Below are 25,684 nucleotides of genomic sequence, written 5' to 3'. Positions count from 1 at the left end.
CCATATGTGTGAGCGATCTAGTGTGTTATCCATGACCTCGTTGAAGTCTCCACCCAACACCAAGATGTCTGCTGTGTTTACAACGAGGATAGGCGTAATTTCTGCAAGTAGTGTGGCTAAGAGTGCCGGCGGAGAATACACCAACATAATTGCAGGGGTTTGATTCCATAATGTGGCTTGTATGTGTACGTATCTTCCCCCAGTGTCGTGAGTCACCTTAGATATCATAAGTGGCAGCCTTTTGTGGATTAGGATCAGCACCCCTCTGGCTCCCATGGAAAAGCCTGCATGCACCGCAGTGCGGTAATTGGATCTTTTAAAGAGATTGCATATCGTCCCAGCTAGATGTGTTTCTGTTAGGAGTACTATGTCTGGTGTGTGGCTGTTTATGTATTGTAACACCAAGCGTCTCTTGATGCCAGACCCTAGCCTCTTAACATTCCACGTCAGAAGTGACAAGCGCTTGTTAGTTACCACAGTTGACTTCACCATTGGATACATGGGGTTTGTGGGTCAGTAATTTGTTTTGCTAGGAATGTCCGTTTTGCGAGAGTTATCACTTGCGCTGTCACTGTTGTGTTCATGTATGGTGCAATCACAATACCCTTGTATGGGACGTAATAAACAACAAACTCACCCCCAATCCCCCCCTCCCTGTACTTTGTCCCCAATTGGAGCATCTGTCGTCCCAGTATAAGAACCCCAAATCCTTCCTCCCTATACTCCATCCCCAACTGAAGCATCTGTCGCCCACTCAAACAAACTTTCTAACAAATAACCCAACTCTTGCTGTCCCCTGTCAACACAGCATCAGCGATACTGCAGGGGACACTTGTGAATAAGTGTTGCTTACTTTCTACCTAGTGAAGTTCTCGGGGGTGGTTTGCTGTGGGCCGCCAGCTTGTTGCGGTGCAGGAAGACTCAACAACACCGTGCAGACAGGGTGCTGGCCTCGTATTTTGCTTCTTCTGTAAGTAGATATGCTGTTATCAGAGTGTGGTTGATAGTCTTATATCACCTCCCTTTGTGGCATCTCTTCTTGCTGTTGTAGCGGCAGTGCGTGTGGCGAACTGTCCGGGCGCGGTCTGATTCATTCGCATTCCTTTCTACTCAGCGGTCCCCAATCACCTTTCAGGTTACCCTCTGCCCAATTTCATGCTTCCTTAGGATCTGTGAAGTGTACGGTCGTACCATTGTGGTAGATTTTCAATTGCGACGGGAATAACAGGCCATATTTAATGTTTAGCGTCTGCAGTTATTTTTTAAGCTGGTCAAAAGATTGTCGTGCTTTTTGCACTTCCCTGGTGAAGTCCGGAAAGAAAGCAATTTTTGAGCCATTATATGTTACAGAACCTTTGGTCCTTGCCATCTGTAGCACCGTGTCTCGATCCCTGTAGTTCAGGATCTTGGCAATCCCTGTACGTGGTGGCGCTCCAGGAGTTGGCCTGCCTGTTGGCACACGGCGGGCTTGTTCAATAGAAAAGAATTTCAAGAGTCTTTGGGGCATAAAGGTCGGATAGCCACTGCTCAAGAAACAATTCCATGGACTGGCCTTCACTTTTCTCGGGTAGCTCAAGAATTTGGATATTATTCCGCTGTGAGCGTCCTTCATCCTCCTCCACCCGTTCCTCCAGAGTCTTCATGCGTTACAATACCCTGGTCATCTGCTGTCCCACAGATCGCAAGCCGTCCTCCGTCTCTGATATGCGGGTTTCAGCTTCACCCGTGCGGGAAGTGAGTTTTTGTAGGTCATGGTGCAGGAGGGATACTTCCTTGCTGATGCCATCTATTTTCTTTTCCATGGAGGACCTTGAGTTGGCTATAGCATTCATCACGTCTTTAAGAGAGAGATTGTTTCATCATCCTGAGCAGCAGAAACCTTTCCTTGTTCTGATTTAGTAGTCGGCGTGGGTATTGTGTATTGTTCCATTCTGCTTTGCATTGTTTTGTTTCCCTTGGTCTTTGCCCATGCCAGCTTTTGTAGTGGGTGTAGCGCCTGGGAGAGAACTTTCCTTCCACACTCAGCCGGGTTGATATGTTGCTCAGTACCAGGGTTGGTAGGGTAACCGGTTAGTATTGCTGGTCGCTCCACGTTGTTGTTGGAAGTGTGAGTGAGCCAATTCCTTGGTGTCGTAGACAGGGATCAGTCAGCACCGCCAGTTCTCGAAGGGAAAGTGTTGCTGTCAGCTCTTTTGGATCTTGTGGTTGGCTCACCTTTTCCCTCCAGTTGCAGCTTATTGGTGGATTTAGTGAATTTTAGTGCTTTGTAGTACAATGTCATATGTGCTCTCTCACTCCTGCTTGTAGGGGTCCCCTATCTGTTTGTCAGGTGCGATGGTTGTGGCCTCGGGTAGGGATCCCCGTGGGGCAGTTGCCTGTTTCAGCGCCCGTTATTCCGAGGTGCCTAATACAATGCGTTTCTTGCAGGCATGCTTGTCTTGCTCTATATACCTTCCCCCGGGTCGCTCCTGATGCCACAGTAGTCTATTTGCTAGCAGCTAGTTCCGTGTATCGCCACACAGGGCTGGCACGCATCCCCAAGTAGGCAGCAGGAGCACAGCGCTAAGTGTTTTTGGTGCTCTCAGTTTGTGTTCAGTGGTCGCTTGTTCTGTGTTCAGCTTGTTTGGGCAGCAGTTCCCACGTTTCGAGGCTGTGTTTTGTAGGGCGGTGTCAGTGTCCGGGTTGTAGTTGCATTTAACGTTCCTGTCTCGCAGGCGGCTTACCTTGTAGTTGTGGTTACACAGTTGTAGTACTTTGCAGTCGTCTCTGTGAGTTTCCCACGCCCTGATGTTGGTAGCTGATTTGGAGGTTTGTTGATCCTGCAGTGTTGTTTCCTACAGGGTTCCCACCCAGCCCTTTGCGTATATACGCAGTTCACTTTTGCTGGTGGCGCATGTGTGACTGGGCTCAATTAGTCCAAGTTATATTTGATCTTCGGTATGAGCCGTGTCTTCCTCCGCCCGCCTCTCCCTCTCCTTACCATAATTGTGATTTCAGGCTCACAGGGGTGACCTGCGGGACCCGCTCCAGTGCAGTATGTGGCCTCTGTGCGTCAGCAGGCGCTCTACGCGTAACGGAGCGCCCGCGACCGTCTGTTGTGTTGTGCTGTCCGTCGTGGAGCCTGGTAGTGGAGCCTGGTACGGGTCAGTGAGGGCTTCCGCTGGGCTGGGCTCCTTCTCCCAATGCCGATTTCTCCCGGATAGGTGTACAGCGGTGGAGGGGCTGGAGGGTGGGTCTTGTGTCCACTCTGTGAGGCATGTGCGCTGTACCACTGGTATTTCCTTCACGCCGGAGCGCGGTTGCAGACAGTCCGCTGATGCATTGTGCTCGCTGCGTGGGTCTTGAGGTCTTGCTCTGGTGATCTCTGGGGCTTCTGTTCTGCTGGCGCACCTGTCGGGGCTCACCACAGGGGATTCCGACTTGTGTTATCGCCATGGCAGCCCGTCGAGGGAGGCTGGAACAGTGGATTCCTCCTCGCACAGCCACCTAATATCAGCATCAGAATAAGTTCTCGTCAACGTCTCTAGCTAAAACTGCGCCGCTTCATTTGGGAACAAAGGGATTTCACATGTGCTCGCATCCGTGGGTCATTTTCGTAGGTGTGAGCACGCAATTTCACAGGATTTACACAGGATATAGCTGGTGGCCCCGGGAGCACAGAGGGTTCACGTCCGCATCGTGTGCTCATTCATCTCTCCAATGTTTGATACAGAACTCAAAAGATCATGGGATGTTCAGTAACAATGGACTTTGGGGGATATGTTTCTGTAGGGTCAGTTTGGGTCCCTTGAGGACTTCTTCCTTAAGCTGTGGGGTGGCCCCACTCGGGTGCTGCAATACTACTGTATGAAGGCAGCGTTCCGTAGACATTGGCCCTCTTTCCGTAGTAAACCAGAAACATATGAGTGTATCACTGCGATAGTGACCGCCTATGGGGTTAGGCCTGACATGTCCAGATTACATAGCTTACTTCAGACTCACCTGAAGTCGAGAAATACGATGCAAGCTAAATATGAAAAAGATTTGGGGTAACACTCGAAGTTGTTAAATGGAGTAGATGTTGCCAGTTAACCAAAACGATCTCCATTCTTGTCTCCCACTGATAAATTTAAGATACTAAACCATTTATATTACACACCAGCCAAACTGTCTACATTTTCCTCATGTTCGGGTGGCGAATCTGGAAAGTGCGGTAGGATACAAGCGGACTCATATTATAATTATTGAGAAATGAGGGCGCTAGAGAGCCCAACCAAGATGGCGGCTCCCCCGTGAGCTCCGCGCAGAGCTCCTATAAATCCTATAACATCAAAATCATGAGGTGTGCATCATAACTCCACGTTGTCAGTAGCAGCTTTGTTGGGCTCTGCTGATCAAAACGTGGTGCCCACGGAGCTGCAGGGCGCCTGCCAGATGAGAAACCCGTGGTGCGGACACCGAGCGGGAGGAGGGCCATCAACTGGCTGACAAATTGGAAAGAGCAATGGATGAACACCCGCAGCCTGGAGGGCGGCGCACCAAGCAGATTTCTCCCTGCAGCGGTCCGGCGGCCTGTGGAGTGGGGCGTACACCCAACGGACGGTCCCAACCGGGACATATGAACATCAGCACAGCAGGCGACATCACACCCCTCAGGACGCATAAGCACTAACGGCAGCTTCGTCGCGGGTTCCCGTTCAGACATCCCCAGCTGTGCAGCCAAAGAAAACCGGAGCTCTACGAGACTGGTGCATCGCGGCCGGCTGCCACACCAGCACCCGCTGTACAACGGTGACCATAGCAGAGGCAGTGAAGAGCCTGCTCCAATCCTGGGCATATACAGTGATCCTCTTCTACGCTTGTGGCAGCGGATCCCAGGCCACCATCAGGGAACGTCCTCGAGATGCAGTGTTTGAGGTGGTGCCTGTCTCTCAGCGGCACTGCAGGGTGGACTACCGCAGCAACTCCAAGAACACACACAGGGGGCGGCTTGGGGGGAGAAGATCAGCAACCCTGGTCCGAGTAGACCATACACCCAATACGGCCTCCAAGCCCCAGGCAGTCGAACGCAATCTCTGATCGGCCACAGCCCCCCCATGTCCCCTCTGGGCGCACCCATCAAAAACGCCTGAATGTGAGCTGTCCCGGCAGCACCCCTGAAGCTCTCTCTATGACAGCGACCTCATTAAGCACAGAAAGGTTGCAACATGCAGGAAACCGGAGATACCCCCCCCCCTCCCCTGAGTGCTGTTGGACAACCGAACATGCCGACCTGTGGGCCACTAACAGCAGACACGCTCAACAGCATGTTTACTGCAGCCGAGAAAACAAATCGGAGTGCACATGCACTTGATCACCGGCGGCAGACTGAGGTGCCCAGCGAAAGGACAGAGCAAGGGACCAATACTGCATCAAGTGACCCAGAGCTCGTACCACGGCTGAACTTCCCTCATGTGAGCGCCCGACCGTAGCAAACAAACAGTGCAGGTAAGAGGTGATCCCCACTTCTCTTCACGACCCCGGACAAATGTGGCCCGTTACCCAGCTCACCCTCCCTGCTCAATGAGGAAACCCTGAAGAACTGCCACACCTGGGCCCAGTCAGCCCCCTCCCTGCATCCAGCTACAATTTCCCAGGAGCGCTCCACAAGCGTCCTAACGCAGCCAGCAACTTCTCTGTGGGGTGGCTGTTATGCAGAATCCTGTGCAGTGCCCTTAGGGACCACTACACACAATTAAGACCACGGGTGGCAATACAAGTTTTACCTTTGGTACAAGCCTGTACTATTATGTTAAAGTGGTAGCAGTAGCGGAGCAGCGAGGCTTATCTCAAGAGTATATGAGCATTAGCAGAGATTACACAAAGGGACCACAATTACTGTGACTCAAGCAAACACTGACTTAAGGTTTCAGGTAAAAAAAAATATAAGTACATTTATTTTTAAACCAGTTGTTATAAACACGACACTTCTATTAAAAAAAACACACGTAAAATATACTACAACTAACCAGTTCACTTTGTACGGTATAGTTCAAGGTAAGTACCCTGTGTTTTAGCAGACCGGTGTTATGAACCAAAAGACGTTTCCGGAAATACACTTGCGATCACTTTTTGACAGTAATGACAGTTCGGTCTTACTAAAGAAACGCGTATCCGCGGCAAGAAATGTTACTGGGGCAAAATCGCACTTAGCAACTGAGATACCCAGAGAGAGTTGGGGGCAAAGATCATAGGCAATACTTTTGTCAAGGCAGACAGAATCAGAGAACACTCTTAGACAGAAATTCAAAAGTCAATAGGCCGGAGCCAGTGTCAAGTGGAACCGGGTTCCTGTTGTCGAGGATCACAGTCAGTTCACGATTCGGCGGACCCAAGAGTACTTGGATATTGTCAACAGAGGAAGCAAAAGTTATAAGAAGGAGGGAAGACAAGGGCAAGCCTTGGAGATGGAAGAAAAGGGATTCACCCAAATTCCTCGAGCAGAAACCAGTACCTTATTCACGGAAGAAGCTGGTGCCACAGCAGTTGTTCCTGGTAGTTTCCTGCAGACCCTCGGTTCCCAGAGCTTCGATCCGAAGGAAGACATCTGGAGGGGTCTGCACCACACAGGGCAGCAGCGACGGTGAATAAAAGGTGCGCTCCTTAAAAATAGGAGAGGCTCTTCAGAAGTTATCTGGACCACTACAGCAGTGTGCAGCGATTTCGACCACGAAGAGGAGCCTCTGGCTGTAGAAGATGAGCTGGTTATCCCCACCAAGCTCAAGGGAAGAAGACTCCGGACTGGATCTTCTCTGATCGTTGAAGGGTAGATAGCTCAGGACTGCAGCAGGGCTTCACCGGGACGGGACAGTTGCAGTAGTCGACTTCTTCTCTGCTTCTCTTTGGTTCCTTGTAGTTTCAGTGGCGACTCTGACTTCCAGACCAAGAGACCTGCCTTTTATGTGAAAATCCCCCATTCACACAGCCTTGCTGTCAATCACTCAGCAGCGGGATTGTCCAGCCCGGACAACCACCTCAGCCAATCATGCCAAAGTGCGACTTGGGTTTCCTAGGATACCCTGTGCACGGGGTGACTACACCCTTCCCTCACATTCAGCCCACCTAGACACCCAGGCGCCTAGAGGAGGGCTTCTGGGCAGAAGCCCGCCAAAAGACAGTGAACAAAGGAGGCAAACCTGGTTTGCCGCGCAAAGTAAAACACAAGAAGGACTTTAACAAAAAGAAATGGCGACTAAACCCAACCGGAGCCAAAAGAAAAAGCATTTGGTCAAGTGGGTTTAAGTTCGATAATAGCCTAAAACAATACCACGTTTATATAGTATAATCGCGGTAGAAAAGTTAGGGTAGATACCACTGCCACCAGCCAAGTCTAAATGTTAAAAGATCGAAACAATGCTCTAGCAGGTACAGATAACAAGGACTAAATTAACCTTTTCCAGTACTTCATGTAAGATGGGTGCTACTGGATCTGTGGTTAAATTACTAAGTAAAGTTAATGGTAATTTTACCCTTTTCTGGGGGACAGTAGTCAGCCTCAGAAATGGATTCGGTGGGAAGTCTAAAAGACAACCCTGTGTCACTGCATGAAGGTGCTGTGTAACACACAAAAGAAGGGGGCTACTGAAGTGGTGTACTCCAGAGTCCACAATTACAAAAACAGATGCAATGCACATGGCAAAACACAGTTAAGAGTGGAAAGAAAGGGGTACACTCTTACCAAGTGGAAAAATAAACTCTAGAGATCCAGCAAAGCTGCTGGGGGACTCACTAGGTAAGGGAAATTAGCCATTGAATGAGAATTATCCCGAACAGTGGCGACTCAATAACAGAGCCTACAGACAGGCGACACCCTGAGGTTTGATTCATCCAGGAACACTTCGACTGACGTGCCTGTTGCAGAGCCAAAACAATTAACCAGTTGCCCGAAGGGGAAGCGGTCGACACCATGGGTTCTCAAAACACGCCATGAACTTCCTTCAACTCTCCCGCACAAACCCTATCACCAGAATGTCGACTGGCACGGCCCTACTGTCTAACAGGGGAGTCAGCACAACCACGAATAAAGATGAGGGAACAGTGACCAGCAATTCATCATCACAAACAGCCAACTAGCTGCAGTGTACATACACGATAGGCGCACCAGGGGACCCCCACCCACCGCGGCAAACCAACAGCCGCAACCGGACAGAATAACGGTTTTCCCCCAGGACAGCAAAACACAGACCCTGACAGCCATATCGGTCCCGGCCGATGGCCCCTGCAAATAACCAAGGTCACTAAAGTCAACAGTACCACAGTTCGTAACAACTGAGCGAACCACAGCAGGGAACACCACCAATCCCCCACAGCGAAGCGATCTTCGAGAGTCCACAACATCACCAATCCAGGACTGAAGAGCTGTGGTGGTGAAGTGTGTTTATTATACTTGAAGGCTCCACCGACCACCATAAAGGTACGGTAGAGGGCCCCCCGTACTCCTCAAGGGAAGAACTCAGAAACCAATCCACCACCCAGCAATCACACTCAAGAACACGGGCGCATCTAGCAGCAACATCCCCCTGTCGACAACCACAACGCGTCTCAGCTCAACGACAAGGACAACCAGCCCCAAAGTTGGACGGCCGAACTCCAAGCACAGCCGTCGGAATAGCCTTCAGACTCAGCGGGACACCAGCTTTGCCAACCGCGCCTTAAAGGCCCAAACAGATCACCCGTCCTCTTTACCCCCCTCAGCAGATAAATCCTAGCATGGGTAAATCGGATAAATCCCAGAGGAAGCTACATTTTGAGCCGGAGCCATAGTCCAGGCCCCCAGGATGCACTCACAACCAGCGTCCCCGATGCCAGCAATGGAACAGAAGGAAGAAACAAACCAAGTTCCGGCCATTGATATTCGTGAAATTCTGCTTGAACTCAATGCCGGCATAGGCAACCTGGACTCTAAACTTGACTCACTTTCATCAAAAGTCGATTTACTACAACACCGACTCGATAAACACGCTGATAGATTGGACTCCGTGGAACAGAGGGTCTCAGATTTGGACGACAGCAACGCTATACTGGTGACCAAGGGGAGAGCGCTAGAAGTCCAAATGAAAGCAGTGTCAGCTAAGAACGAGGCCCTAGAAGGGAGGGCCTGCCGCAATAACATCAGGGTGGTTGTGGTAAGGGAGACAAATTCCACGTGCAAGCAACTGTTTGGTGAAACCTCACTATCCTAGCTATTTGTCGTCGAGAGAGCCCACCAAGTGCCGTCCAACCGTTCGATCCCAGGAGTTGTTCCGTGCAACTTCCTCGCTCGGGTACTCAACTTTAAAGACTGTGACGCAGTCCTGAGACTCGCTAGGGAAAAATGGGAACTACAGTATGACGGTGACGATATCCAAATCTACCCCGACTTTCCTCCAGCTGTCCAAGCTTCATAAAGATCCTTTACTGGAGTGACAATACGCCTGAGAGATAGTCAAATGCAGTATTCAGTGTTATTTCCTGCAAAGCTGCGGATTCAGCACGCCGGGAAGATGCTGTTTTTCAGCACCTTTTTGGATGAGCTGGGCTGCCGACCCCTAGGCAATGATCCAAGACCGGCAAGAGGGGACCGCGACAGAAGGAGCTCATCCTGACAAAGGTTGGTGGAGGGGGAGCACGCAAGGCACCATGATCCCCGGGTCATGGGTTCGAATACAATACCACCAGCACGTGTGTCTTAAAAACCTGAACTCTTCATCTCATATCTGGCACCCATACCATAATACCACACACCCAGGCGCACCTAAATAAACTAACCGAATGGGAGCTACTGAACCTGGATGGGCACTAGCGCCCCGAGCTCAGCACTGTTTGTTAGATACCGGTAGGGGAGGGTGGGTCAACCGATGGGCGGGTTTGAGGTTGCCGGTGGGGGAGGGAAGGAAACCTGGCTGCAAGTTATGTTAAGCGGGAAGCAGCACTCGGGGACAAGGAAGTTTATAAGGAATTGCGCCATGTTTGGATCCTGCCACCACCTACCAACCACACGGTCAATCTCCAGCAGTCAACAGACACGCACACGTACAACCAAGGCAGTACCCAAAAATGACACCCAAATCCTGTACAACCATAACAGTGCTCTAACTAGAGAGCGGGACTAAACAGGGATGCCCCCTGTCAGCCCTACTGTTTGCATTAGCAATGAAACCCCTAGCAGCGAGCCTCCGGGCCAGGGACATGGAAAGTTGTCTCTCCGTAGGCCCTCACAAACTGATACTGTCGCTATGTGCCGACGACGTGGCCCTCTTCATCCATGACCCAGTGACAAACCTGAACCCAATCATGCGAGAAGTCATCAGATTCAGCTCCTTTTCCGGCCTAAAAATTAACCATACAAAATCAGTGATATTTCCCCTAACCCCTGAAACCAAAGAATTTAAAGACGACTATGAGTTTAGGTGGGAATACACAGGAGTCAAATATCTGGAAATACTGATGTCCAGAAACCTTGAGGATCTTTTTCGAGATAACTACGGGAGAGTAGTTGAAAACCTACGTGACAAAATATCAACATGGAAACACTTACCAGTCACATTATGGGGCTGAGTTTCTATAGTGAAAATGGTTATTCTGCCCAAGCTTCTATACATGTTTACGCACATCCCTCTGCTACTGCAGAGAGGGTTAATCCAACAACTGTGCAGCCTAGTCCTTGAGCTAGTCTCGGCAGGCAAACCAGCAAGAGTAGCCCACGCAACACTCATTCAACCAATAACAAAGAGTGATCTGGCACTGCCCGACCTGGAACGCTATTACTGGGCTGCTCGGGCCCAATATTTGGGGCATTGGTACTCCACCCACTTTCTTAGAACACATGTCCAAATCGAACAGGCCCTGATAACCCCTAATCTGCTGCGTGCGGCCATGATAGGCGAAATCCAGGTGCCACCGACAACCCTGAACATAGTAGACTCTACATATGAGATATGGAAAAAGATAGCTCAGATGTGCAGTGTTCCAAACAGGTTCTCGCCCCTTAGCCCAGCAAGATTCATTCCAGGGATACAGCTCACCGCAGAGAAGGTTTACCTTCAATGGGCCAGCAAACTACAGATTGACACTCTAATTGACCTGTTTATTTATGGGAAGTTCCTATCACCCCAACAAACACGGGAACGCGGAGCAGACTCAGCCTTGGACATATTTGTATAATTCTGTCTTCGACACACACTCCAATCGCTATTCCCACGTTCCCGGCACAACCACGGGGTGATCCAATCGCAAGGGGAAGGCAAGCTAATATCCACTATCTATAAAAACCTCCTGACAGACACCACTAACCAAGTCTCGACCCCCAAAGGCGAGATGGGAAAAATCGCTAGGTGTCACAATACCTGACGAAGATTGGTCGAACATCCTGTGGCAAACCCAGAAGGTGTCCCTAAACTCGCGATACAAGCTGATACACTTTATCTTTCTACATCAGGTGTACTACACACCGGCAAGACTGCACAGACAACACCCAAACCATGTCAGCGGCATGTGAACAGTGTGGTGCACCTGCAGCAGACTTTCTACACCTGGCCTGGGAGTGCCTGACAATTAACCACTTTTGGAAAGAAGTGATGGATCAAACCTCTTCAATAATAGTTGAACGACTCGAACATAACATAACGGTCAATCTCCAGCAGTCAACAGACACGCACACGTACAACCAAGGCAGTACCCAAAAATGACACCCAAATCCTGTACAACCATAACAGTGCTCTAACTAGAGAGCGGGACTAAACAGGGATGCCCCCTGTCAGCCCTACTGTTTGCATTAGCAATGAAACCCCTAGCAGCGAGCCTCCGGGCCAGGGACATGGAAAGTTGTCTCTCCGTAGGCCCTCACAAACTGATACTGTCGCTATGTGCCGACGACGTGGCCCTCTTCATCCATGACCCAGTGACAAACCTGAACCCAATCATGCGAGAAGTCATCAGATTCAGCTCCTTTTCCGGCCTAAAAATTAACCATACAAAATCAGTGATATTTCCCCTAACCCCTGAAACCAAAGAATTTAAAGACGACTATGAGTTTAGGTGGGAATACACAGGAGTCAAATATCTGGAAATACTGATGTCCAGAAACCTTGAGGATCTTTTTCGAGATAACTACGGGAGAGTAGTTGAAAACCTACGTGACAAAATATCAACATGGAAACACTTACCAGTCACATTATGGGGCTGAGTTTCTATAGTGAAAATGGTTATTCTGCCCAAGCTTCTATACATGTTTACGCACATCCCTCTGCTACTGCAGAGAGGGTTAATCCAACAACTGTGCAGCCTAGTCCTTGAGCTAGTCTCGGCAGGCAAACCAGCAAGAGTAGCCCACGCAACACTCATTCAACCAATAACAAAGGGTGATCTGGCACTGCCCGACCTGGAACGCTATTACTGGGCTGCTCGGGCCCAATATTTGGGGCATTGGTACTCCACCCACTTTCTTAGAACACATGTCCAAATCGAACAGGCCCTGATAACCCCTAATCTGCTGCGTGCGGCCATGATAGGCGAAATCCAGGTGCCACCGACAACCCTGAACATAGTAGACTCTACATATGAGATATGGAAAAAGATAGCTCAGATGTGCAGTGTTCCAAACAGGTTCTCGCCCCTTAGCCCAGCAAGATTCATTCCAGGGATACAGCTCACCGCAGAGAAGGTTTACCTTCAATGGGCCAGCAAACTACAGATTGACACTCTAATTGACCTGTTTATTTATGGGAAGTTCCTATCACCCCAACAAACACGGGAACGCGGAGCAGACTCAGCCTTGGACATATTTGTATAATTCTGTCTTCGACACACACTCCAATCGCTATTCCCACGTTCCCGGCACAACCACGGGGTGATCCAATCGCAAGGGGAAGGCAAGCTAATATCCACTATCTATAAAAACCTCCTGACAGACACCACTAACCAAGTCTCGACCCCCAAAGGCGAGATGGGAAAAATCGCTAGGTGTCACAATACCTGACGAAGATTGGTCGAACATCCTGTGGCAAACCCAGAAGGTGTCCCTAAACTCGCGATACAAGCTGATACACTTTATCTTTCTACATCAGGTGTACTACACACCGGCAAGACTGCACAGACAACACCCAAACCATGTCAGCGGCATGTGAACAGTGTGGTGCACCTGCAGCAGACTTTCTACACCTGGCCTGGGAGTGCCTGACAATTAACCACTTTTGGAAAGAAGTGATGGATCAAACCTCTTCAATAATAGTTGAACGACTCGAACATAACCCTAAAGTTGCAATGTTGGGATACACGAAGAACGTACCTGCCTCGGTGAGGAGGTTAACCAGCCTAATATTGGTACTAGCACAGCAGAGGGTAGCCATGACCTGGGGGAGGGGCCACCCTCCCACCTCGCAATCATGGCTGCAAGACATGGCATACTGCCAGGACACAGAATCGCACTTCATCAAGACCCTGCTCCTACATGCAAGGCCTCCAGATATATGCGGACCCTACATTAATCATCTAATAACTGCATCAGGATGACCTCTGCCATACGGCATACAACATCAACTGGCGATTTAACAAACTCCTCACCCCTTTGGCAACTGCCTTCCTTCGAATTTATCACATCAACGCATGACTGTCGTAAATTCTTGAATTTCACTGATGGGGCAGAGGGGAGGCGAGTAACATGTGGAGCACTGTTGAAGTATGTTTTGTTATGTTTGAAAAAGAATAAAATAATGTTTTAAAAAATATATGTATTGGGAATGCTCCCCCACCCCCCGGCCCTAGCATTCTGGCGCAAGATTGTGCCATAATGGATGAAATATTAGAAGTCCTACCATTAATGACACTGCTCAAATATCTGCTGAGAGACATAGGTAAAGTTTGTTGTACACAACGCTTCTTTAATATTGCATGTGCTATTGCAAAGAAATGTATCCTTATGCACTGTAATTCACAATATGCCCCTAGCGGTTGCGAGAATTGATATTCACTAATGAAAAGAGCAGGAGGATGGGGGAGTGACACAGAATGAACTGGTTCACAAACTGAATGTTGGAATGCTTTGTGCATGTAGTGAGAAATCGATCTATGTATATTGATATCCTGTCAATGTACCAAAATCATGAAAATTCTGTAATGCACATTGTGCGGTGCCACACGGGCTACTTGTTATATGACTGTCCCAGAAATAAAGGTTTAAAACAAAATTTTAAAAAAACTTCCTATTGAGTTTTCTCCATGGAGAAGGTGACGTTGAGAGTTAGGCCATCATTCCTCCCAAAGCTGATTTCGGATTTACATCTCTCTCAAATGATCCATCTTTTTGTCTTTTTTCCTCTACCTCATCCTTCCAAGGCAGAGGAGCGTTTCCGTAGGCGATGGGCCCTCAGCTATTGCCTCTCTTGGACGAGAGAGGTCAGGAAAGGTGACTAGCTTTTTGTTGGTTATGCTGGTGCTCTTGCTAGTAGGGCTGTGACCAAACAAACCTGGTCATGGTGGATCATTCTCTACATCCCTTAATGCAATGATCTGACTGTTAAGGATGTGCATGAGGGTCTCAGGGATCATTCCACCAGAGGGCTGGCTGCAACCTCTCCAATGCAAAACAAAATCCCTTTTCTGGACGTTTGCCAGGCAGCGATGTGGGCTTCTTTGCACACAATTGCAAAGTATTACTGCTTGGATTCTCTTTCGGGGAGAGTTGACTTGCTCTCCCAATCGGAGGAGTGGGTCCTCATCTGAACCTCAGCAGCCTGAACCTTCATCAATGGCTACTGAGAGGCTGAGATAAAAGGAGTGGGATGTGTCGGAAGACGTCCTCAATGTGCTCCTTTCAACTCGGAGACCGGCTACTAAATCCATTTATGCCTGTAGGTAGCATGCATGTTTGATTTGGTGCCAGGAGAGGGACCTGGATCTTTATCCTGTCATCTATCCCCTGTGTTGGATTTTCTGCTTTCCTTGGCCCAAGCCGGCCTGCAGATTGGTACTGTAAAGGGTTACCGTATCGCTATTTCTGTGTTCCGCAGGGCCACGGACCAAGGCTCGTTTTTCACAATCCTTACTGTTATGCAATTCTTGCTGGGTTTGTGTAACCAGTTTCCTCCCGTCCAGTTTGTTGTTCCGGCGTGAGATTTGATTTTAGTTTTGACATTTCTGATGGGTGCTCAGTTTGAGCCCCTTCATTCCTGTTCTCTTAGATTGCTCACCCTTAAGGTGATCTTCCTGGTTGCCGTCACTTCCGTGAGACAGGGAGAGACCCCCAGGCGTTGTCTGTTTTACCTCCTTGTTTGTTTTTCTTCCAAAGAGAAGGTGACTTTGAGAGTGATACCCTCCTTTCTGCCAAAGGTGATCTCGGAATTCCATCTCTCTCAGAAGATCAATCTTCCTGTGTTCAAGAGGAACGATTTTATCGACTGGACCCACTACGGGCCCTTAAGTTCTTCGTCTCCCGTACTAAAGAGACTAGCAAAGATTACCAGCTTTTCGTTGGTTACGCTGGTGCTAGTGCTGGTTGGGCTGTGACCAAACAGACCCTGTCCAGGTTGATCATTCTCCGCATTTCAGAATGCTATGATCTGGCTTGGAAGGATGTCCCTGAGGGTCTCAGAGCTCAATCTACCAGAGGAGTGGCCATCAGCTATGTCCTAGACATCCCCCAGGCTGCTGCACATGTTTGCGAAGCATTATTGCTTGATTCCCTTACGGGTCAGGATGCCCATTTTGGTAGGGTAGTCCTTCAAAGTATTCTGGTTTAAGTGGTGTCCTTGCAGCTTTCCTTCAGCTTATAAACTGCTTTGGTAGTCTATCATTGATGAGGAATCCGTGGCAGGGAAGAATCCATTAGAAGAGCAAATGGCTTAGGTCTCAGTAATGTTCTTTCTGATGGATGTTCCTGCCACGGATTCCTCATTGCCCTCCCTACCAGCCCCTCTTATGGAAAGCTAGTACACCATTGGTTCTATGATCCCTCAGCATCAGAGTGCTCGGGAAAAAGGGTGGAAGTGAGACCATGGGACACAGCACACCTACTTGTACTGATCTCGATGTCGCTTTGGGCGCGGGACTCGTGGAAGCGTCGGATGACCCCGACGCAGAGCCATGCGGCGCCCCCTGGCGGCAGAACGTTTTGAGAAGAACAGCTGCCCTGGGATATGGATATCATAGATGAGGAATCCGTGGCGGGGAACCTCCATAAGAAAGAACATTACTGAAAGGTAAGTAATTTATTCTTCTCTAGAAATTGCCTTTACATCCCGCTGCTTCCTGCTTCTTCCTTCCTCCCGCTGGCCTATTGGTATTCCACCTCCACCAGCTCTGTCTTCACCCACACTACCCACAACTATCTGCTTCCAGTCCTTCTTTTTATGTCCCCACTCCTACTGCAAATGGTTTACTTTCCCGGCCCATCTATTCCTATCTTGCTCACCCTGATTGTGAGCATTTTGTACAGAAGGGATGGTGTGAGACAAATGGGTAATGCATGACAGCATGCTGGGACACTCTTAACTGCCACTCTGAGGGGAAGGACTGGCTCTGGATTTGTCCTTGGTAGTCCTCCAACCCCCAGATGAGAGGGGGTTTCCAGGATACTGGCCTTGTCATATAACCTCACCCGATCACCTTTCACTGTAACTTGCTCCTACAGATCTTCTATACCCATGAGTTCCTGGGACAGCCTTTTCCTCCTCCCTCCCCCCCCATTGGATCCATGTGCCACCTGATTCTGTATCCCAATCTCCATCTGACTTTACCTCCCACGTTGGGTCATCGTAGTGCAACACAGCATAAGCCAGTCGTAACCCCTGACCCTTTTGTGCTGTGTGATTTGAACAGACTCTGTTATTTCCTCCTTGGGATATGGCGTCAGTGTTCCCCTCACTGTGAGCTATGGTGAGTAACGCTTGTCTCTTTTGACCAGTCCTGGAGTGTCAGAATCTGTCTGAAAGTCAGGGGCTCTCTGCATTGCATGATGATCCTTGTAGTTCTGAGAGAAACGCACACAAAAATTGCCCAAAATTGAGGTTTTATGGCATTGGGTGATTGGCAGTAGTAAGTGTCAACAATCAAGGCACATGTAGGGACTCCATGGCCTGGTGCTCCTCCCAGCTTCCTCACACTGCCTCTCTGGTAGTTTTGGCTCTGGCATACTCCCTGGTACGTCACCTATCCCAGGTTGGGAGGTGTCCTTGTCTTCTGTGTGTTTTGAAGAATACTTTTCATTTTTAGGTGTATTTTTTATTTTATTCCTCTGACACTAGTTTGCATACGTAGTGTGGGCACATGCTTTTGGAATCTGTGGTTGTATTTGTGTATTAGTGGAATCTTTTTTTGTTTCACAATATATTTTTCATTCAGTTTTTTTCTCCCTGTAACCCTACTTGTATGGTAACGCCAATACTTCTTTTGCGGCGGCATATCATTTTGTGGATTATTTTGCATTGTGCTGGGTTTTCTGTTTTTGTCCATCTCACCCTACTGCTCATCACTGAATGTGGGGCGGTGGGTCTTCGAGGAGGAGGAGGAGGAGGAGGAAGAGGGGGGTGTGTGTGTGTGTGTGTGTGTGTGTGTGTGTGTTTTTTTTTTTTGTTTGGGGCTTTGGGTGAATTTGTGCATTTTGCAGCATATCTTTTATACCGTTTATCCCTCCTGGCCAACTACATATTTCCAGAAATAAGAGTGTGTTTTTTGTCTTGAAAAATGATATCCAGAACTTGGCTCATCAGATTTTTATTTTCTGGAGGATTTTACTGTTTGCACAAATTAAGCTTAATGCCTAATTATATGCAAAAAAGGTCTAAAAAAGAAAATAGAGCGGACAATGTTCATATGATGGGCTAAACAGTGCATTTTCCAGGCTCTGTGTCATGTGGAAAGGTTTTTCCTTTGAGTTTTCTTGTGGTTGTGGTTATGGACCAACGCATGTTCCACTTTTTCAGCAATCATTTTAGTCATGAAATGTTGAATCCTAGCCAAATTTGGCATGAGTGTTCTAATGGGACCAGATCAACTTTTATGAACGCGAACAAACGTTACAGAGAAAAGCATTTATGACATTGTCATAACTAGGTTATAATGCTCTGAGCCAATCACTAGATAGCCGATGATGCATAGCTTGTGACTTTAAACACATACAAGCTGAACAGCTACTTTCTGGTCAGACTCAGTAAGTGCGTCCATACAGATGTAAATATGTTGCAAGGATACTGAAGTGATTAATTAATTTAGTGCTCAGTCGCGTTTGGGGATTAATTTTACTTTCATGTCATGAAAGGGTCCACAAAAATTTCTTTTATATTTCCAAATGGGAAAAGCCCAAAAATGCCAAATATGAACAATTGATTCTGCTCTGTACCCATGCTGTTCTTTTGGAGGGAAAATGCTCAATAATTTTTTGCACTCAATCCACGTGGCACACTCCTTATTTTATATCAAAAATCAATTTAAAGTCAAGCGTTTTCATTCCAAACACTATTTACCTCTTGAAAGAACTTTTGTCGCACAGGGGAACTAAAATGTTTTACTCAGTAATTTAGCACCATCTTAGTCACTCTGATGGCTGTGATTGTATTCTGGATGCATTCTCAGCCAAGAGGTTCAAAACATGAATAATCTTTCAAAGGGATACCATATGTGTTAGGATGAAATATCCATGATTTTTGTTCTTTTATTGTTTCAGACTTTTAAAGTTTATAAAAGCTTGTTGTGACTTCTAATAATAGGAGACACTGATCGCCATAGGCCTACACCGATTAAATAGTATGTCTTTGTTTGACTTATAGTGCCTATTGCCTATTATAATTTCTCATGCACATTTTATTTTTATTTTTTTATTTCAGGTGATAGATTTCGAAGTATAATTGATGATGCATGGTGGTTTGGAACAGTAGAAAGTCAACAGCCTTTCCAGTTGGAGTATCCAGATAGTTCTTTTCAGTGTTACAGTGTGCAGTAAGGACAGTTTGAATGTGTCATATGGGAGACATTAATTGTTAATCATGTCTTACTCATTGTGTGTACCAAATCTCTTAGGAGATTGTGATTGAAGAATACCATGTGATTTATCAGAGCCCAAGTATTTATCTTTCTGATGGATTCCTTTGTCCCACAGATTCCTCATTTTAGAAATATCTTTCCAGATACAAGTCACTTCTGAAACACTGGGAGGCGCACTACTGGTCTGCTTTGGCAGCTCTCATCGTTGTTGGCCCCCATTACTCAGGCTATGCCATTGTGAGTGGTACATATATAAAGCTGACAGCGGCTCATGACCTCAAATTCATTTTTGCTTATCAGAATGCCACTGCTTTTTAGCCTATATAGCTAGAATTTAACCTGTGTCCCAAAACCGCCAACGACCTTGTGTTTGTAAAGACTGTCAGAAGCCCATTTCATTATAACACCAACACAAGCCAGGGTGTTGATTTTGCCCAGATCATGATACTGATGGTTATGGCTCCTTTCAATTGATGCACTCAAGTCTGTTAGGATATGAGACAGAAAGTAGAAAGTTCTTCACTGCTCCTTACAAGAGCAGCAAAATACCACCAAATCCCTAGCTTTAGCTGATCCTTCTTCCTCCAAGGAGAAGCTTGGCCCGCTGAGAAAGAAAAGGCGCCGGCTGAGTCTCAGCTTGTGAGGCTGAAATGGATACGAGAAAGAAATGGTGCAGGGCATCCATCTCGCGCAATGACTCTTCCAAAACCACTCCAGGAAGTAAGTCTATGACTTGAAAGAGTCACCACTTACACTGGTACCATTCCATATCAGTTCATCCATTACAAAACTATGGAAGGATTTCCTTTAGACATTTTAACCAAGGCTCTGGTGGCTTTGGCGCCACCTGTGGGGCAAAGACCCTCTGTGCTTTCCCTTACAAGTAGAAGACCCTTTTTGATCTGCTACTTCGTATCTGAGCTTGGCCCAGGGTATAGAATTGGAGACCCCTCTCCTCCTGCCCCTTTCAGCTCCTCCTTTTGGTCAATTAATGTTGGCACTGCATGCTTGGATACCAGTTTTTTGCAATGATTTGTGATGCTCTTTTTCAGCACAACCAGGCGTGCCTCACGTTTGCCTCTGTCTACAGGTGAGAGTATCAGTCAAAATGTGATCAGCTCTTCGATGAGGAAGATGACTTTGTAACTTTGTAATGAACATAGTCTTGTTACGCTCCTCTGCCACTTTTGGTGGCCCTACTGCATGTGGCTCTGTAAGAAAAAGGGGTTAGAGGTTCATTAGTTGGGCTGTGGGACAGACTTCTCTCTCTCCTTTGTTCCCTCCCTCTATCTCTACCTCATACCGACACACTGTACCCCATATCCAACTAAACAAGGATCTGCAAATTGGCAGATGGAGATGGGGCATAAATGGATCATTTGTCAGTCACCTGCCACTCCCTTCACAAGCTGGGCTTCTCCCTCAACTTAAAGAAGTCCCACTTGACACCTACCGAGCGGCTCCAGTAAATCGGAGCAGTGCTCGACACATCCCTGGGGCAATGTTCGCCTCCCCAGGTGAGGGATCATCACATTCTGCATATGGCGCATAAGTTTCAACATGCCCAGAGTCTCCCGGCGTTCGAGTTCTTGAGGTTGCTCGGCCTCATGGCATCCTGCATTCTTCTGGTGCCAGAGGCCAGGTTGCGGATGAGATCTCTGCAATGGGCTCTCAAGCTGCAGTGGTCGCAGACCTCCGGCAGGATGTCGGACCCCGTTCAGGTGCCGCCCTCGGTCGCCCAGGATCTTCTGTGGTGGGCCGTCGAAGGCAATCTGATGAAGGGGGCTCCATTTTGGCGGCCGTCTGTGCGGGGGAAGAATGTCCTGATTCTGACGGACAATACAGTGGCCATCCACTACCTCAACAAAAAGGGGGAGCAGGGTCTCTCCCTCTGTGCAGAGAGGCGATGCAGCTCTGGTTCTGGGCTATCCAGCAGGAAATCTCGATCTCTGCAGTTCATCTGGCCGGAGACGCAAACATGGCGGTGGACGCTCTGAGCAGGCAGAGCACAGTCTCTCATGAGTGGGAGCTGGCTCAGGAGATTCTCCTGCAGATCTTCGCCCTTTGGGGGACCCCACAAGTGGATCTCTTTGCCACCAGTGTCAACCGGAAGTGCGAAAGATTCTTCTCGCGGGAATTTCCTCCAAGAGGAGCCTTAGGGGACGCGTTTGTAGTGGAGTGGTCCTTCCCACTGCTGTATGTGTTTCCTCCAGTCCCCGTCATTCTGCAAATGCTGCGGAGGTTACGGAGGTTCGGTTCCCGAATGATCCTCTTTGCTCCGGCATGGGCCAGAAGAATGTGGTACCCGGACCTTCTCGGCATGTCCATCTGCCCTCCACGCCGTCTTCCCTACCGAGACGATCTGCTCTCACAGGAGGGAGGGTCAGGTTCTCCATCCAGAGGTCAAGTCCCTCAACCTTCATGCTTGGCTTCTGAAAGGGTGAGGTATAAGGATTGGGACCTCCCTGAAGACGTGTTGGTGGTGTTGCTTTCGGCCAGAAGACCTGCAACAAAGTCCCTGTACCGTTGCCGTTGGAGAAAGTTCTACGACTGGTGCAGGGTTAAGGATGCGGATCCGTTTTCATGTGCCATTCCTGTGGTTCTGTCTTTTTTTGCTTTCGTTAGCCCACAAGGGCCTGCAAGTGGGTACCATTAAAGTTTACCTGGCGGCGCTGTCTATGTTTAAGCGCTCATCTGAGGAGTGTTCTTATTTTAAGTTTCCTTTGATTTCTCAGTTTCTGAAAGGGCTCACTAATGTGTTCCCACCGTCACCTTTCCAGGTGACCGGTTGGGATTTGAACCTGGTTCTAAAATTCCTAATGGGAGCTCCGTTTGAGCCTTTACATTCTTGTCCTTTGAGACTGTTGACCTTTAAAACTGTATTTTTAGTTGTGGTTACTTCCGCTCGCAGAGTGAGTGAGTTGCAGTCACTATCCGCCAAGCCACCCTTCACAGTGTTCCATAAGGACAGGGTTGTCCTTAGGGTTCGTCCTTCTTTTCTTCCGAAGGTTGTGTCGGAATTTCATTTAAGGCAGAAGGTTATTCTTCCGGCGTTCTATCCTCTGCATCCTGTTAAGGAAGAGGAGAGGCTCCATGGGTTGGATCCTAGGAGAGCGTTAAGCTTCTACATCTGACACATGTCCCGGGTCAGAGTGGACGATCAGCTCTTTGTTGGATACGCTGGAAGGCATTTGGGTCAAGCTGTTACTAAGCAGACCTTGTCCAGATGGATTATCTTGACCATCTCGGAATGCTACCGTCTGGCGGGTAAGGACCCTACGGTAGGCTTGAGGGCCAATTCTACTAGGGGTGTGGCTGCCTCCACTGCTCTGCAGAGGGTTGTTCCCATTTGTAACATTTGTGAAGCAGCCACATGGGCTTCTGTCCATACATTTGTAAAACATTACTCCCTGGACTCTATCCATGGGCAAGACTTGGTCTTTGTTAAGGGGCTCCTCTATTCTGCAATTTGATTGGGCATTCTAAATTTTAAATTCTTTTCCCACCTCCATACTTTGGTACTGCTTTGGGAGTCTGTAATAGATATGGAATACGTAGGAGAAACAAATCCCCTCGAAGAACAAGTTACTTTCTTACCTGGTAACGTTGTTTCGATGGGATGTTCCGACGACGTATTCCACATCGTATCCTCCCAGCCTGACCCTCTACAGAATTTCTTATGCGATTGCAGCTTACGTTTCCGCAAGGCTTTCTGTAGTCATTCTGGCAGAAGATTGGTGCCACACGTTCTGAGGAAAAACTACAACTGAGGCTACGGGCGTCGTGCGTCCTACTTTAACATCCAGTGATGTCGGCTCGACGGAGGCCCTCGAGGACAGCATGTCGACGTCATTGATGCAGGATGCAGACGGCGAAAAATGTTCCAAAGCAGCACAGCTGTGGTGATTACCTGTCATAGATGTGGAATACGTCGTCGAAACATCCCATCGAAAGAACATAACCAGGTAAGAAAGTAACTTGTTCTTCTAAATAACAGTTCCAAAATATAGAGGTGCTTTTCAATGGTAAAATTTCACTTCATGAATAACCCCAACGTTTCTTTCATCATCAAGTTCTGTTTCACTGGACACTTCAACTATCTCATAGTTGAACAAAGTTCCTCGTTTGGCAAAAGTAATTTACCACAAGCTTCAGCTAAATTCCACTTAAAGAATATCCCCAAAGTTCCTTTCAACATCCATGTTCTATTTCACTGGACCCTTGAATGATCTCAGGGTTGAACATAGTTCCTCATTTGGCAAAAATAGTTTTCCACAAGCTTCATTTTATCAAATGAAAAAGTCATCATTCCATATTTCCAATGAACATTCAAATAGGAATTCTGTTCTTTGGAAAAGACAACTGCTTCACAACAAACACAATGATTACATCAGGGTGGTTTTAAACCACAGTTCATCAAACACATTTTACTGGCCTTGCCACTTTCTTTCTATCATAACCTTTCATCACAATGTAGTACTTCAACATTTGCTTCCTGGTTCACTAACCTGCCAGGGCTACCACTGTTAGGCCCTCTCCTGGTAAACTCGCCTCCTAGGATAAAAAATAAATTCCTACCAGTACTATTTGATAAGGTTAACGTCAAGCATTATTAAAGTCTTCAGCTTTCAATGAGTTTGAGATTCACAACTTCTTCTATAAAGCTACAACACCTACTGAGGTCGTTTCATTCCACCTATTCACTTGCCATATGTCCAACTGTTTCCCCTTTTTCTGTGGTAGTTTTGCCAAGGTTTGTCAGTGTTGATCTTCAATGTTGCCCCCTCTTGACTTTGGCAATGTTCTGTGTAGCTGGGTTTTAATATTCCACCCTTCGGGCTTTGACAATGACAGTTCATTATTACCCTCTCTTGTCTTAGGTAATATGGGTTACAGTTAGGTTTCACTATTGCCCTTTCTTGGCTTTGGTAATGTAGGATACAGTTTACTTTTAATCTTGCCCCCTCTTGGCTTTGGCAATGATGGTTATGAATCTCTTTCTCTTGATTCCTCTTTACACATGGATAGTAGCAAATATCCTTTTTCTCATTAGTTTGGCATTATAAATAATGAACCTCTTCCTCTTGGGTTCTCGTTACATGTGGACAGTAGCAACTATGCTTTTTTTCATTAGTTCAGCATTTTAAATAATTACACACAGCATGTAGTGTCTCACGGATCACTCCAGAGTTACCTTTCATAGGCCAACTCACCGGTCTTTCCTTGCGGGTCTGTGCTCTTCGCTGCTGCTGCGACCTCTTCTGTCCTCGCGATCGGAGCCTTTTGAAACTAAGTTTGGGTCAGACATCTCTCCCGAAAGGAGCTTTCTTTTCTCCTGGCTTCCTCCCATGCTCACCACCAAATAGAGAGAATAGTAGGATACTGGAAATTTCTTTCTTCAAAAAGGCTGCCTGTCACCTTAACGCTTGCAGCTGCGCGACCTCTGCAGTTTGAGCTTTTTAATCCTACGACTCTCTCAGCACCGTTTCCCGCTATATTAACAGCGACAGTCCCGGCATCTACATTTCTCAGCTCTGCCTGCATGCACCACTTCTCACTGCTTCTCCAGATACTTTGGCCACAACTTCCACCATGATTTCTAATGGCATGCACCCAAAGGGGCTTTAAATAATCAAAGGACACGCTCAGGGCCATTAGAATCTCCAGACTGCACATTGCAGTTCTGTGCCTCCAAGTCCCTCATCTTCGTCCCAGTACCTAGGGTATTATGGGACTTGAAAACTCTAATGTTTGGGCTTATTATGTATAAGTCCTAGTTTCAACCTTATCAAACTCACTTTCTTTATGGAAGGTATTTTTAGACAAGGGCCTTAGAGTAGTTATTGATGGATTCTTATTTTTAGAGTTCATAAAAAGGAGGGAATCTCATATATCGTGGAGTAATGATATTGAGGTTCTGATCCTGATATATTCTATTCCTAGATTGTCCATAACGGTTTTCATCAACAACCTTCTGGTTGTTTTTAGAAAGGGGGGGGAGTCTGACTTTGACAGCATGCTATCAAGTATTCTGGCACTCTGGTAGTTTCACACTCCAAAGAGGATGAATAACGCATCTCTCCTTGCAGAGCCCTCATATTCCCTTGGGAGCCTTCTACTCCCAGGTGATCCATCCAGCTAAAACCATCTCCAGGGTTAGGAGCTTTAAAATACAAAAGAGAAACCAAGATGGATAATTTTATGATGGCATAAATCAGTATGGTGCTACTTATACTTCCCTTGATGATGGTGATAATGAAGCTAGAATCATTCCCATTTAGCGTAATAAGCTTTTATAACATTTTATTTTTTTAAATTGTCATGTTGGGTTATATGATTTGTGTACTTTCCAAGTCAGTTCTATAAATTGGGATTATTTTAGTTGATGCTAAGGACAGGAAAAGAAAGTGGTGCAGTGCAAACACTGCACAATGGGCACATATCCCAACTTCACTTCTTTACCAATGTGTGATCCTGGGCATCAGAGTGATTTTATTCTAAGAGTATGATTGTCATAAAAGCCTCACTCATGGCTTCATTGGCTATAGTGTTGCTTCCTCTATAATAATAATGAGCAGTGATATATTGTGCACCACAGCCACTTGTTCCTTTGCTCTCTAATGGCAACACTACTTGAAAACCATGCCCCTCTTCTAATCTCAATCCCTCTGGATACAGACACCTTCTTGGCAGCTTCTAATTTTCATCCACTAGC

The 25,684-nt window shown here is 47.4% G+C and overlaps 1 protein-coding gene across 2 annotated transcripts in view; it reads left to right on the top strand.

Annotated features, from left to right (window-relative positions):
- The window catches only part of BRWD3 (bromodomain and WD repeat domain containing 3), a 1,632,068-nt gene that overhangs the window by 995,194 nt on the left and 611,190 nt on the right, over positions 1-25,684 (top strand). For both annotated transcript variants that reach the window (XM_069612911.1, XM_069612910.1), the window contains exon 28: positions 18,813-18,924. In XM_069612911.1, coding sequence (XP_069469012.1) covers positions 18,813-18,924 — 112 coding nt within the window. The remainder of the gene's footprint in view (positions 1-18,812; positions 18,925-25,684) is intronic.

This window comes from Ambystoma mexicanum, chromosome 5p, assembly GCF_040938575.1.
Source record: "Ambystoma mexicanum isolate Mex_15411 chromosome 5p, UKY_AmexF1_1, whole genome shotgun sequence".
NCBI classification, from domain to species: Eukaryota; Metazoa; Chordata; class Amphibia; order Caudata; family Ambystomatidae; genus Ambystoma; species Ambystoma mexicanum.
Note: the sequence above shows the minus strand (reverse complement) of the source record. Positions and strands in the feature narration are given on the sequence as shown.